At 46.6% G+C, this 13,807-nt stretch overlaps 1 protein-coding gene across 2 annotated transcripts in view; it reads right to left on the bottom strand.

Annotated features, from left to right (window-relative positions):
• The window catches only part of ETV6 (ETS variant transcription factor 6), a 249,944-nt gene that overhangs the window by 32,527 nt on the left and 203,610 nt on the right, over positions 1-13,807 (bottom strand). For both annotated transcript variants that reach the window (XM_060113265.1, XM_060113267.1), the window contains exon 4: positions 7,034-7,168. In XM_060113265.1, the coding sequence (XP_059969248.1) occupies positions 7,034-7,168 (135 nt within the window). The remainder of the gene's footprint in view (positions 1-7,033; positions 7,169-13,807) is intronic.

Genomic DNA, 13,807 nt, shown 5'->3' with positions numbered 1-13,807 from the left:
GTGCTACACGGTTAACGAGTATAACAAAGATGTCAAACCCGGGCCAATGGCCTCCTTGACACTTCAGTCATGAACACGATTCCAGCAAGACTAGAAAACCGGGGTGGTTTTTACAACAACGGGTAATAGGATGTGGCCTGAGCAGCTGGAAGCCTCATCTACCCTGGTGCCTGCTCAGCAGCTGTCCTGGGGGACCAGCTCTCAAGCAGCCACCACAGGAGGGGCTGGTCCAGGGGTACGAGAGCCAGGGCTTCTGTTCTCAGAGGCCACTGCCTGACTCAGAACCCACGTTTCTCCCAGGCCGGGAGTTTTTGTCCCGCTAATAAGTCCATTCATCCTGGGGCAGTCAATGATCCAGCCAGGTTAATTCAGTCCAATTTAGTATGAGTTTTTAATATCATTAACTGAAGACATACACTGGGGTCTCAAAAGTTATCTCTGACATTTTTTGGTTTTCATTTGACAGTTTCAGATGGTCCCCGACTTACGATGGTTCGACTTAGCGATTTTTCGACTTTACAGTGGTGGCAAAGTGATACACATTAGGTAGAAACGGTACTTCAAATTTTGAATTTCGATCTTTTTCTGGGGCTAGTGAAATGCAGGACGATACTCCTTGTGATGCTGGGCAGCGGCAGTGAGTACAGCTCCCGGTCAGCCACGCGATCACGAGGGTGAGCAACTGATACCATCCTGTACCCAGACAACCATCCTGTCTTTCACTTGCCGCACGGTGTTCAATAAATTACATGAGATATTCAACACTTCATTATAAAATTGGCTTTGCGTTAGATGATTTCACCCAACTGCAGGCTAATGTAAGTGTTCTGAGCATGTTTAAGGTAGGTAGGCTAAGCCGTGCTGTTTGGTAGGTTAGGGGTATTAAATGCATTTTCAACTTATAAGGATATTTTCAACTTAAGACAGATTTATCTGGCTGTATCCCCATCCTAAGTCTGGGAAGATCTGTACTATGAAGCAGAAACATTATAAGCAGGAGTGCAGGGACCTGCCAGTATATTGGACCTGTCTTGGCATCCTAATCCCCATGGTTCTTCTACTCATCGTTTAATCATTTGCCCTATTTTCAGGGTTGCAAACACACAAAATTAATAAAAATGCTATTTTGGTCAGCTCATTCATGCTGCAGTGGAATGAACACCGAACCAAGTGGACCTGGGGTTAGGTCTTAGCTTTGCCACTACGTAGTTATGTGATTTGGAGGCAGGGTACTTTACTGCTCTTAGCCTCAATTTCCTCATCTATAAAGTGGAAATAATATTACCTTCTTTATGGGGTGGTTGTGAAGATTCAATGATTTAAACATGTAAAAGCTTAGAACAGGGCCTGGAACACAATGAGGACACCATAAATGTTAGCTCTTATTTTGTTATTATGAGGTAGATTCATGTACCTCATCTCGTTGAATTATCTCACTAAAATTGTATAAGATTGGGCTTCCCTGGTGGCGCAGTGGTTGAGAGTCTGCCTGCCAATGAAGGGGACGCGGGTTCGTGCCCCAGTCCGGGAGGATCCCACATGCTGCGGAGCGGCTGGGCCCGTGAGCCATGGCCGCTGAGCCTGTGCATCCGGAGCCTGTGCTCCGCGACAGGAGAGGCCACAAACAGTGAGAGGTCCGCGTACCGCAAAAAAAAAAAAAAAAAAAAAAAAAAAAAATTGTATACGATTTCCTTCCTCCGAAGTAGTCTCTGGCACTTGGATTTGGTGGGCAGGGGGAGGGAGCAGGGGAAATACTTCCCCCAGTAAAGCAACCATATAAATAAAATTTCTGTGGGCCATCCCAAAATACAGGCCACCCTCCCCACCCCCCATGAAGAAATGACTTCCCTCTACTGTCTGGGCCATGACCATGGGCCAGCTGTAAGGAGAGCTGAGAATGACAGCATTTCCACACCTGAAATTTCTCGTCCTCACTTCCAATCTCCATATCCACCTGGTGACAGAGAGCTGCCCCAGAGCAGAACTGTCACCTTAGAACTGTGTCTACTGCTGCAGAAACAATCACAGCACAGCATGTGCGAATAGTTTCAAATTCAAGTGATTAAAAATCACCTCCCAATTCCCTGGTGGTCCAGTGGTTAGGACTCGGTGCTTTCACTGCTGGGGCCTGGGTTCGATCCCTGGTCAGGGAACTAAGATCCCGCAAGCCAGGTGGCATGGCCAAAGAAAAAAAGAAAAAAAAAATCACCCCCCAGTCTCTTAGATGGGGGCATAAGAGAGGGTGGACTGGGGCTTCCCTGGTGGCGCAGTGGTTGAGAGTCCGCCTGCCAAAGCAGGGGACACGGGTTCGAGCCCTGGTCTGGGAGGATCCCACATGCTGCGGAGTGACTGGGCCCGTGAGCCACAATTACTGAGCCTGCGCATCTGGAGCCTGTGCTCCGCAACAAGAGAGGCCGCGATAGTGAGAGGCCCGCGCACCACGATGAGGAGTGGCCCACGCTTGCCACAGCTGGAGAAAGCCCTCACACAGAAACGAAGACCCAACACAGCCATAAATTAATTAATTAATTAATTGAAAAAAAAAAAAAAGAGAGGGTGGACTGAAGGGTCGAAATTATAGGCGGGTCCCCCAAAGAGATCATGGGATGAGGACATTTGAGAAACACAGATCCTGTTCCTCCTCCCTGGAGACTTGTGCATGTCCAGTCCAACAGGGGTGACTCTGCAACGCTGACCCCATTTGGAGACCAGCCTAGACTAGAAGCATATTTTAATTGCTCAATGAACTTTTAGGGAATCACTCATTCAAGTTGTTCTAACACCAAAGGACCAGTGGCAATCGAATATATACTTTGGCACCAAGCTTTTCTTCTTAAATATTCCATGGGAGCCAAAAGTCACTCACTTCGGAACCCAAAGTATCAAAAGAAGTTGATATCACAACTGCGTGTGACAAAATAAATTTATTTTATAACCATCTACTGGTCTGAAATTTCTAAAGATGTTTTGCCTCCTGGTTTTGGTGAAAGAAGTAGTCTCCTTCCTACATAGCTATCTACGTTATACCTAACTAATTCATAACATGCAGATAAAATGGGTAATCAATAACCAAAGAAAAGGACTCTATTTAAAATGAGATTTTCACTGTGAAACAAGTGAATGATGCTACTCTTGGTTTGACTACTAAGAGGGGTAATGTATAAGGTGAGATAAACGAGAATAGATGTTCAACTTTTCTGAGCATCACCAGACAGGACACTGCTGTACTTTTGTGGATTTTAGTTGCCTGAAAGTAGAGAATGTGTCTTATTCATCTTCATATCACCCAGGGAGACTCAGTCCTTAGGATTTAAGAGCTCTAAGATCTGATACCATTTGGTGGTATTTCCTGTCTTATAACTGGGGTGACTAAGGGCCAGAGAAATGAGACACTGAGTCCTTATGACTGTTCTGGCAGAAGAGAGGATTAGAACCTGGTTTCCTGATGTCCAGATCCCACTCTTTTAAGACATTTAATCTAAGCTGACCATGTGCCCCAGTTTGTCAGGGATGGTCCTGGTTGATGCCTATTGTCCTAGCTCACTTACTAGAGTCCCATTTCACTAGCATAAGTGTCTGGGTATGGATGAAAAGTTATAAGGTTATCGTAATTATATAATATTGCCTTCCCCTCCCATAACTAAGTAAGGGAAGAGTAGAAATGCTGGTTCTCCTAGACGTAGGTGGTAATCTGAGTACTGCTTCACCCAAGGCATGACACACTTTTAGAGATAATGAATGCTTACAAAATAAAGGGTTTGAATTAGTGTGATCACCCTCCTCTCCCATCAGAGCCTGGAAGGGAGCCTCTGAGCTAACAATGACCTCCAAGCTTCTGGCACTGCCACGTGGCTGCCAGTACGGAAGGTGAGGTTTCAATGTAATGTACTCATAGGGGATATTTGCAGGCAACTGTTGCTGGATTACACAAGATATGTTTGTCCTGTGATATAAATTCCCATTGTGAAATTATGAATGTCTGAATTGGTCAAGTCGGTGGCAGTGATGAGGTGAAGTCACGGGGCGTTGAATGAAGCTTTGTGTTTGTACTTCACTCTGCACGCCTCCCTGTGCCAGCCTGCTGAGGGGCTGAGTGGGCCCTCTCTGGAATGGCCCATTCTCCTTCCATTCTGAGCTCTGGGCCAAGTCAAGAGCGACATACTCTTACATTGTACTGTATCCCCAATTAGGTAGCATAAATCACTGGGGATGTAATACTGGATGTTTATAATCTCACTTAACAAACCTTTCCCCTCCCCGCCCAGGACCAGATCTCTCTGTATATTAACAAATGCCCATATTAATGTGTTACCATTCACGATATAACCGTATTGATCCTAGAGATAATTCATGTTAAGCTGTAAATATATTCTTTTTGATGGAGGAGAAGGGAAAGGTGGTTGGAGGTGGGGATCTCATACTGATCCATCCACCTCTCTAGTTGGTCCCTTTGTCACCAAAGGCACCCATATATCTGGAGGTCTGGGGGCCAGCAGACTCTTCATATCACCTCCGTGCCCAGCACAGCTCTTCTCACATGATCCCACCTGACAAAGACCCGTGCTCCCTTCTGTGTGTCCACCTGCTCACGTGAGAACAGGCAGAAGATCAAGGGCACATACCAGGACGGTGTTTCCTGGCTGACAGCTTGAAGGAACCGTCTCTGAGAACGCGCTACTTTTAAGAGCAGGTCTGAAGCAGAGCTACCTGATCTACAGGGTGACGCAGCCCTTGACCTTGGCCTCATTAGCTCCATCCTTTTACCTACTGAGCTCACCACAGCCAACAACATAGCACTTGAGAGCGCAGCTCGTTAGGGTGTTGGTGGTGGCGCATGTGTATCTGCTCGGTGGGAGGGGGCTCTGAGGGTGGCCAGAGTTTTCTGCTGAGTCGCTCCTGCCCATGAAGACGACAACAAACACACCTACTTGGGAGTCAGATCAGGCCAAGGGGAGAGAAGGAAGGAGCTGTCACGAGATGAGACCAGCAGCCTCCCATCACAGCTGAGGATAAACGGGGAAATAGAAATTCCAAATGGGATTTTTTTTTTTTAATAATGAGTAAAAGAGAGAGAGTGAAAAACAAAACGAAACAGCCCATCACACGCCTTTTGTGTGTGAAGAGGCAGGCTAGGCAATCTAATTCCTGCCCTCATCCTAAAGCTTCAGTAAACCCACCTCCTCCTCTCTGGAGTAGCTGTTGGCTATTACGCAAACAGGAAACGCACAGGGCAGGAAGGGTGGAAGAACGGAGAAACCCAACTGGGATGGGGGGCAGCTGCTAAATTCAGCAGAGGTAAAGCTAGAGGAAGACGGGATGAGATGCACAGGTGGGGAGACTGCAAGAAGCACTTGCTTCCTCTCCATCACGGAGGCAAGGGGACCTGCTGTGAGCTGGGCACCGGGAGTAGATGCCGGTCAGGTGCCTGAAGCCAGGCTCTGCTCTGTGACGTGTTAATGAGGGAAACACGTAACGTCTCATTCTTAAATCTGCCAACAATAAAACAAAAATAGTCCTGCTATGGGGCATGTTCAATCAGTTGAAGGAAATGCCCCTGAAAAAACCCCAGGGCTGTGGGCCCCTCATAATCTGGTCTGAAGGACAAGTTTAAAAGAATTACGTTGTGGGGCTTCCCTGGTGGCGCAGTGGTTGGGAGTCTGCCTGCCCTTGCAGGGGACAGAGGTTTGTGCCCCGGTCCGGGAGGATCCCACATGCCGTGGAGCGGCTGGGCCCGTGAGCCATGGCCACTGAGCCTGCGCGTCCGGAGCCTGTGCTCCGCAACGGGAGAGGCCACAGCGGTGAGAGGCCCGCGTACCTCAAAAAAACAAGAAAAAAAAAAGAATTACATTGTGTCCCCAATCTGGGCAGAAGGATGTGGACGAAATGCTCCCCAGAGGCACGGTGCATCGCTGTTCAAGAGAACAGGAGCAAAGTAAGCTTCTTATACCCTATTTCTGTACCCAAGCACCTGCTGTGGAACTCTGCCCGGGGCCACAATTCGATTCTGGTCTTTTGCTGTGTTTTCTGCCAACGCTTTGATTAGGACCAGTGTAACTCACCAGAGCACATCAGTGCATGGCACACCTGAACTAAGCACTCACAGTGAGCACACTGCAAGACACTGCCTCCGGTGCACGAACACTAGACCTCCTTGGTCCCCCGCAGAGTTCACAGCGTTTGGGTCTCTTTTCTTCCTCCAGCTTAGGTTACCCTCTGCTCAAAAATCTTCACTCCCCACTGTTTCCCTCCACAGCCCGGAAATCAAAGTCCTCCACGTCCTGATTCTAATCTTACCTCCTTGGACTAGTTCTGCAACAGCAAAATGGTGATCATTGTTTGTTTGGTTTTTTGTTTGTTTTTGAATTTTTGGTTGTGCCCCATGGCATGTGGGACCTTAGTTCCCCGACCAGGGCTCGAACCCGCGCCCCCTGCATTGGAAGGTGGAGTCTTAACCACTGGACCGCCGGGGAAGTCCCTGTTGATCACTGTTGAAGTAGGGGGAGGGGATGGATCACAGGGCTTTAGTTAGTTTATTCTATTTGGGGTCTGTTTGAAATTTTTCATCATCAAAGGTAGGGGGAAAAGAAACGTAAGCTCTATAACCCAAGTCATGGGTTGCTCTCTATTCCAAGGACTCCCTCCATCCTGGGTCCTCCTGGGACATTCTCCACTTCACTCCTGCTTATCAGACCTTCACAGAATCCTACAGAGTCACCTCCTTCATGAAGCTGAGCCTGCTGCCTGTACTGGCTGTAATCTCCCCTTCCACTGTCTCTTTATAGCACCTGTTATAATTATTCTTTGATACTTACATGTGTATCTATCCCATTTCCTCTCCTAGATTGTGAGTTGCAGAGAACCAGATCTTATTCATCTCAGCATTTCCCCCAGGGTCTCAAACAGAATCAGTACCCCACAAATGCTCGTTGAATGAAAAATGAATCACATGAATAAGAAAGACTTATCAAAGGAACAGTGGAACCTCTGGGATTTGGCTATGTCTCAAGCAAAGAGAGAGAAGCCTCCTGGGTACCTTCTTCGTGGTTCTGATGCAGGATGACTTCCGGCTGCGTGTGTATCGAGTTTCCGGGGTGGAAGAACGGTGAGAAAAGAATCCGAGGTTTCCTCTGCTTCAGAATATGCTGAAGGAGTTCATAGAGCACATCACCTGGATAGAAAAAGGAAAGAAAAATAGGGAAATGGCAGTGTTTTGTTCAACAACTATTTGCTGAGCTTTGACTTTGCGCCTGGCACTGTCCTAAAGACACAATGGTGAGGAAGACAGGTCTGCCACCTATCCACGTGGAGCTTATAGGGGACAGGATGTGGCACTGAAACTCAGGTCAGAGCCATGCAGGTTTTATTTTTTTTTTGAACTTTTTTGATTATGAAAGTCATATGCAAAAATTAGTATAAAAAGGCAAGAAGATAGAAAGAAACAAAAATCACCTATAATCCTATCCCTAAGAGACACAAGCCTGTTAATACTATCTACAGTATTATATGGTTATAGAATTAGAATCAGGCTTATCATAGTTTAGTATCTCTCTTTTTCCCTCCACATTATTTAACTGCTTTAGTAGCTGCATTATAACAGCCTGTCACAGGGATGTACCAGACTTTATTAGAAACTTAAATTGTCCCAATTTATTTGCTACTATTTTTATAAAAAAACATCCTTTTCACATCTGTATTTGCATTTCAGATTATTCAAAGAAGAATTACAAAGTCTTAAGGATGAAAAGTTTTAATGTTTCAATGACAACTCATGGATTCTTCATAGAAATCTTCCCAATAGAGAAAAACGTGCCTTTCTGATCCACCCCAATCCCAGGCAGGAAAAGAATAAACGTGAAAAAGAAATTCACAAGTCCGGTCAGAGGTGCTAACTATTAAAGATACCCTATAAGGAACTGGCATGTTCTGGGATGCTTCCCTCTAAAAATACACACAGGCACTGCTCCAAGGTTCCACAATCTCTAGAAAATCATCTTTAGATGTCAGCACCTCGCAGAGGATGGTAGGGGCTGGTCTGAACTGGGGGCCTTCTGTTCTCTTTGGTATTGGAAGTGTCCACTGAGTTGTTAATTAGCCAAAAAAGCTGTCATGGTTTTGTCCCTCCCCTTTGACTTAGATCCAAGTTAAAAAATGCAGGTGGGTGCCTCAAAACCCCTTAGGGGTGGGTGATTAATCTTTAAAATACCACAGGCTTTTCTAACTGTCCCCCACACCCTTCCACATACAGATACGCAGTCAACAATTGTACCAAACAGTGGGCTTTTGTCTCTAATTTTAGACACTTTTAACAGATACTTTAATTAACAACTTAATTTAACTGCATATTTTGGGCTATTGCTAAATTATTTTTTTTTCCTCTTCAACTCAGCCTGAATCTGAGAAACACTCCAAATGAATTCCTTTGTTTCTGCAAACTTCTGCACCTTTTCTATTGGTACCAAATATAAGTTCCATGATACCCCGTCCTAAGCGATTCCTGAGATGCCCTGGTGTCTTTCCTTTGATTTTGTTCCTTCCTCTACCTTTGCATTTTGGTCATTATTAATATAACTTACTGCCACTGTTTACTACTGTGATCAAATAGAGCAAAAGACTTCTAAGAACTGAAGACCCCATGTCACTTGGGTATTTCCTCTTAGTGAAACGGGCGAGGAACCGCAGAGGTGTTCTGAACCCGACTTAAAAACGTTCTGTGTAAGGTAGACCCGTGACACATGACTGCCTTTGGAGCTGCGAAGGCTTTGGAGCTCATCTAATTCAAATCCAGTAGTCATGGTGATGTTGTCTCTGATGAGACAAGGATACAGAGCCTGAAATACAGTCCTATTTTAATGATTCATATTTTAATCGCTTACAAAAATAAGTCCCTAATCAACATTTTGTGTCTTGGTTTAGTGTAAATGTCTTCCTGAACTTTTCCGAATTTACCCGGCCTCACAACGCTGGGTTCTATCCTGTGGGTTTGAGCAATGCTTTATACCGGTAGTAGCTGAAGAGAAAAACGAAAACACTGAAAAAAGAAGTGTTCCTGATGATACTAACAAAAATGGTCAGTTATTAGTGTACCCACGTTGGAAGGGGAGGCCCGGAAGTACAGACGCAGTGTGTGTGTGGGTGCTGGACTCTGCTGGTTTGGATGCGGGCTGGTGTGAGGGGAGGGCCCGGCAGCCAGGGCTAGAGCCCCAGCTCCTGTTGTGCATCAGGCAACCTTGAGCAGGTCCCTGAACTTCTCTGCGAAATGCAAACACCTCCCTCAGAAGAGGATGTCGTGAAGCAGGGCCTGGTGCGCGTCACACGTGGTCCCTCCTTGGAGGTCACGTGGTGGGGGGCTGGAGGAGCTCTGGGTATGGTGGCTGCAGAGTGGGCAGGTCACTTTCTCTCCCGTCTCCATTTCTCTACATGCACAGAGAAAGCGAGGCAACAAAGTGGATGCCTTTTACCTTCTCCAGGCCTCAGTTCCTCATCTGGAAAATGGCGATATTGGCAGTCTCTACCTCCTGGGATGCCTGTGAGGACCGGATGAGGTAAGTGTGTAATAAGCGCACCACAGCACCGGGCAGTGAGAACTCAGCAAACACCAGCTGTTGCGTGACCACTGCTGTTCCTGCTATTATTATGGATATCATTCAAGTGCTTTAGGACAGACCGGTAGACCCCGAAGGAGGTCTCAGGAGAACAGAGGAAGACTGTCTGGGTCATGGTCAGTGTTATGTTCCCCCTCCAGAAAGGGCAAGGTGAAGTGAGGCCGTTCCCCCACTGGGCTAAGCCTGCAGCGGGGCTGATACGTGCTCTGCCCTGTCCTCTCCCAGGCCTTCTGAACTGCCTCTCCCCAGCCTCTCATCCCAAAGCTGGCGAAGGGAGCCCAGCAGAGAAGGCTCGTCTCTGAGTGAGGAGGAGAGAGCTGGCGAGGGGCCGGTCAGGCAGAGCCCTGCCAGTTCTTTAACTCAACCATAAGAACTAGTAAGGTAACACTCATAAGTGGCACCTGTGATAGCTGGCTAGAGGGTGGAAGCCTGGGCCCAAGGTCCTGGGCCAAGAAATTCTAAGACTGCAGAGTATGGCTACCATTGGACCAGTCCATCCACAGACGTGTTTCCGCAGCAACCAGGAACTCACTTGGGGAATGTGGCTGGCTTAGCACAAACGCATCGCTACTCTGGGGGAAAAACCAACCTGCCGTGCGTGCCATGTGTGTATGATTGGCAGGAATAGTGTGTGCCTGGTAATGGCTTGGAATCTTAGACTTAGAGAGGGTGCTATAGGTTTCCTAGATGGACTCCAACTTGTGATCAGTAAAAGTCCCCTGCCTCCTCTTCCCCTGCCAAGAAGTAGCTTTGGCTGAGTACTTCTGTGATGGGTAGCCGGCCACAACGTAAGCAAACCATTTCTGGACAGCTCTAGTCGACAGAAAGTTCTTCTGTTGAGTTGGAATCTGGCCTCCTCTGCAATCTCATGTACCTCGGTTCTTAGTTTTCGTCTCTGGAGCAGCACAGAACATGCGTCCCATCTACAACAGTTTCCTAAATAAATAAAGACGCTCCCCCCCTCCATCCTCTTCCATCTCCAATGGCCCCCGATTCCTCCGATACCCAGTCAGTTTTCTTGCTACATTCTTAAAATCTCCTTATACACAGGAGATCACATCTCAAAAGTGATCTCAACAAAAAGATCTCTGGAATAAAGAACAGATTTAAAAAGAAGTTATGGGGCTTCCCTGGTGGCGCAGTGGTTGAGAACCCCCCTGCCAATGCAGGGGACATGGGTTCGAGCCCTGGTCTGGGAGGATCCCACATGCCGTGGAGCAACTAAGCCCGTGAGCCACAACTACTGAGCCTGCAGCGCGTCTGGAGCCTGTGCTCCACAACAAGAGAGGCCGCGATAGTGAGAGGCCCGCGCACTGCGATGAAGAGTGGCCCCGCTCGCCGCAACTACAGAAAGCCCTCGCACAGAAACGAAGACCCAACACAGCCAAAAATAAATAAATAAATAATTTTAAAAAGAGAAAAGTTATATTTGTTTGCCTGCTGTATAAAAAGCATGAGCCATAGCACTATATATCTAACTAAGCTAATGACCACTGGCCTGAATTCAAAGGCACTGTTCAAAAAACTCTGGGCCTGTTCGACTCTTGATAAATCTTCTCTGTCTTCCCAGAAAAGAAATGACTAGTTCTAACCATAAAAGATGCTCCTATTGTACTAAGCAATGAAATCAAGGCTATTGCCTAAGGGATAACAGCTTTTGTTGGTTTCTCCATATATCTTCAGGCATACACACATGGTTCATGTACCCACAGGTACATGCACAAGTGGATTTGCCTCGAAGCTACTGAATTTCAGGGACCTTTATTTGTATAGTCCAATGAAAGGAAACCTAGAACTATGTGCTCTCAAATTATAAATTTCAGGTCCCAAAAACCCTAGATATACTCCTAGGTGCGCACACACACACACACACACACACACACACACACAAGAGAAATCCACAAACTAAACACACATACAATTTTGTATCAGTGATCTTGATGTTAAAAGCCAGGCAACTACTTCCAGAATCCTAAATTCTATTATTTTATTTGCAACTTATTTAAAATGAACAGGAGCGAGAGTGAATAAAACTGCTGCAAGTTGCCTTAGCAAAGACTAGTGTCTGAAGACCAAGAACATAAAGATCCTGTTTAGGGGGTTAAACATATCTAAGTTTCTTTACTTTTTTTTTTTTTTTTTAACATCTTTATTGGGGTATAATTGCTTTACAATGGTGTGTTAGTTTCTGCTTTATAACAAAGTTTCTTTACTTTCAGAAGAAAGAGCTTGGGCTCTGGAGCAAGGAAGTCCCAGGTTTGAATCCTGGTTCCTCTATTCAACAGCTGCATGCCCTGAGGCAAACTACTTTTCTCTTTGAGCCTTAGTTCAAGGCTTAGTTAAATATTCTTTTGTCTCAAATGAGAAAAATGCCCAGACTCGGCAGGGCTGTTAAGAGGATTAAATGAGATAATGTGAACAAGTGCCAGCCACACGTCTGCCCTCCTGTGCGCTCAGGAGATGGTACCCCTTGTGATTATGATAATTATTAACAGATGTGTCTCCAAAAAGTCTGGAAACTATTTGTTCTGCTTCGATATTTTTGTCTTTAAAGGACATGCATAAGTTTCATAAAGTCACATTCATAAGAATGGAATTTTTTTCCAGTTGACATCATTTCATACAGATATTTCTAGTTCATGGTTTCTTTCTCTTTCCTTCTAGTTCACAATGTACCTTCAACTTCTTTCTATAGGGTTCTTTCCTTTAGCATTTAAGCAGCTTCAAGTGTTTCCTGTCTTCTACACACACACATACACACTGTCCTCATCTTCCCCTCCGGGTGCTGCTCCTGTTTCTCTCCTCCCATCGCAGCCAAACTCCCTGAGGAGCTGTCCAACTCTTATCACCACACCCCTCTCCGTCCACTCCTCGGGGCCCTTGGTCTCCACTCCAACCCTCTCTCCAAAGCGCTCTTGCTGAGGTCACTTCCCTGTCATCAAACCCAAAGGGCAATGGTACTTGGGGACTCGCTGCCTCTCAGCAACATCCTCACCACTAGTCACTGCCCACCCCCCCAACCCTTAGAACACCCCTCGGCTTCAGACATTCCTCCGTCTCCTGGTTTTCTGCTCTCCCTCCTTACCCAGCCTTTAAGGCTCCCAGATCTCCCATCGTCTTTCTCCATGGGTCATCTCATCCCCTCCCGTGGCTGCAATCAGCTTGTCTATGCTAAATCTACTCCAGCCAGACCTACCTCCTCAACTCCAGAACCTTCACTTACCTCCTACATACGTCCTCTTGCATGTCACCCGGGCACCGCGCATCTTATGTGTTTGACACAAACGCCTTTACAACCCACGTGGTGTTTCCTAGCGCAGTAAACGCCCAGCTGATTGGGCCAGAAACTCGGCACTCGTCCTTAATGCCTCTCTCCCTCTTATACGACACCTAATCGGTCACCAAGACTTATAGACTCTGCCTTCTAAATACTGCTTCAATCACCCCCTTTTCTCTGCTGGTCCATCTTAGTTTAAGTCACCGCCATTGCGCCTACCTGCCGGCCAAGCCGACGGCCCTACATCTCACCTCCGCGCTTCATTATGCCGGTCTCTGCTTCAGACCCTGAATGGCTTCTACCTGTCTTTAAAATAACATGTAGGGCTTCCCTGGTGGCGCAGTGGTTGAGAGTCCGCCTGCCGATGCAGGGGACATGGGTTCATGCCCCGGTCCGGGAAGATCCCACATGCCGCGGAGCGGCTGGGCCCGTGAGCCATGGCCGCTGAGCCTGCACATCCGGAGCCTGTGCTCCGCAACGGGAGAGGCCACAGCAGTGAGAGGCCCGCGTACCGCAAAAAAAAATAAAATAAAATAACATGTAAAGTGATGAACATGATCTGCAAGGCCCTGTACGATCTACTGAAGAAATAATAAGTGACTCAATGAATGGCCGTAAAGCTACAGTGTATTCCTCTATATTTATATTCTCCTCATTTTTTTTTAGCAAGTCTCCTATCGGGGGTGGCTTGGGCATTTCCAGTTTTTACCATTATAAATAGAATTGCTAAGGGCATCTTTTTTGTCCCTCTATTGGATTGTTTCCTTCAAATATTTTCCTAAAACGGTGTTATCAGTGAAAGCGTATGATTAGTTTTCAAGTTCTTATTATACACTGCTTGTTCTCCAGAAGGCTGGGACCAGTGCAGAGTGTCATCTTCAAGACTACCCAGAGCCTCTCCCCCAGGCATTTCACATCGTTTAACTTC

This window comes from Mesoplodon densirostris, chromosome 11, assembly GCF_025265405.1.
Source record: "Mesoplodon densirostris isolate mMesDen1 chromosome 11, mMesDen1 primary haplotype, whole genome shotgun sequence".
Classification (NCBI taxonomy): Eukaryota; Metazoa; Chordata; class Mammalia; order Artiodactyla; family Ziphiidae; genus Mesoplodon; species Mesoplodon densirostris.
This window is presented reverse-complemented; position numbering and strand designations above follow the sequence as displayed.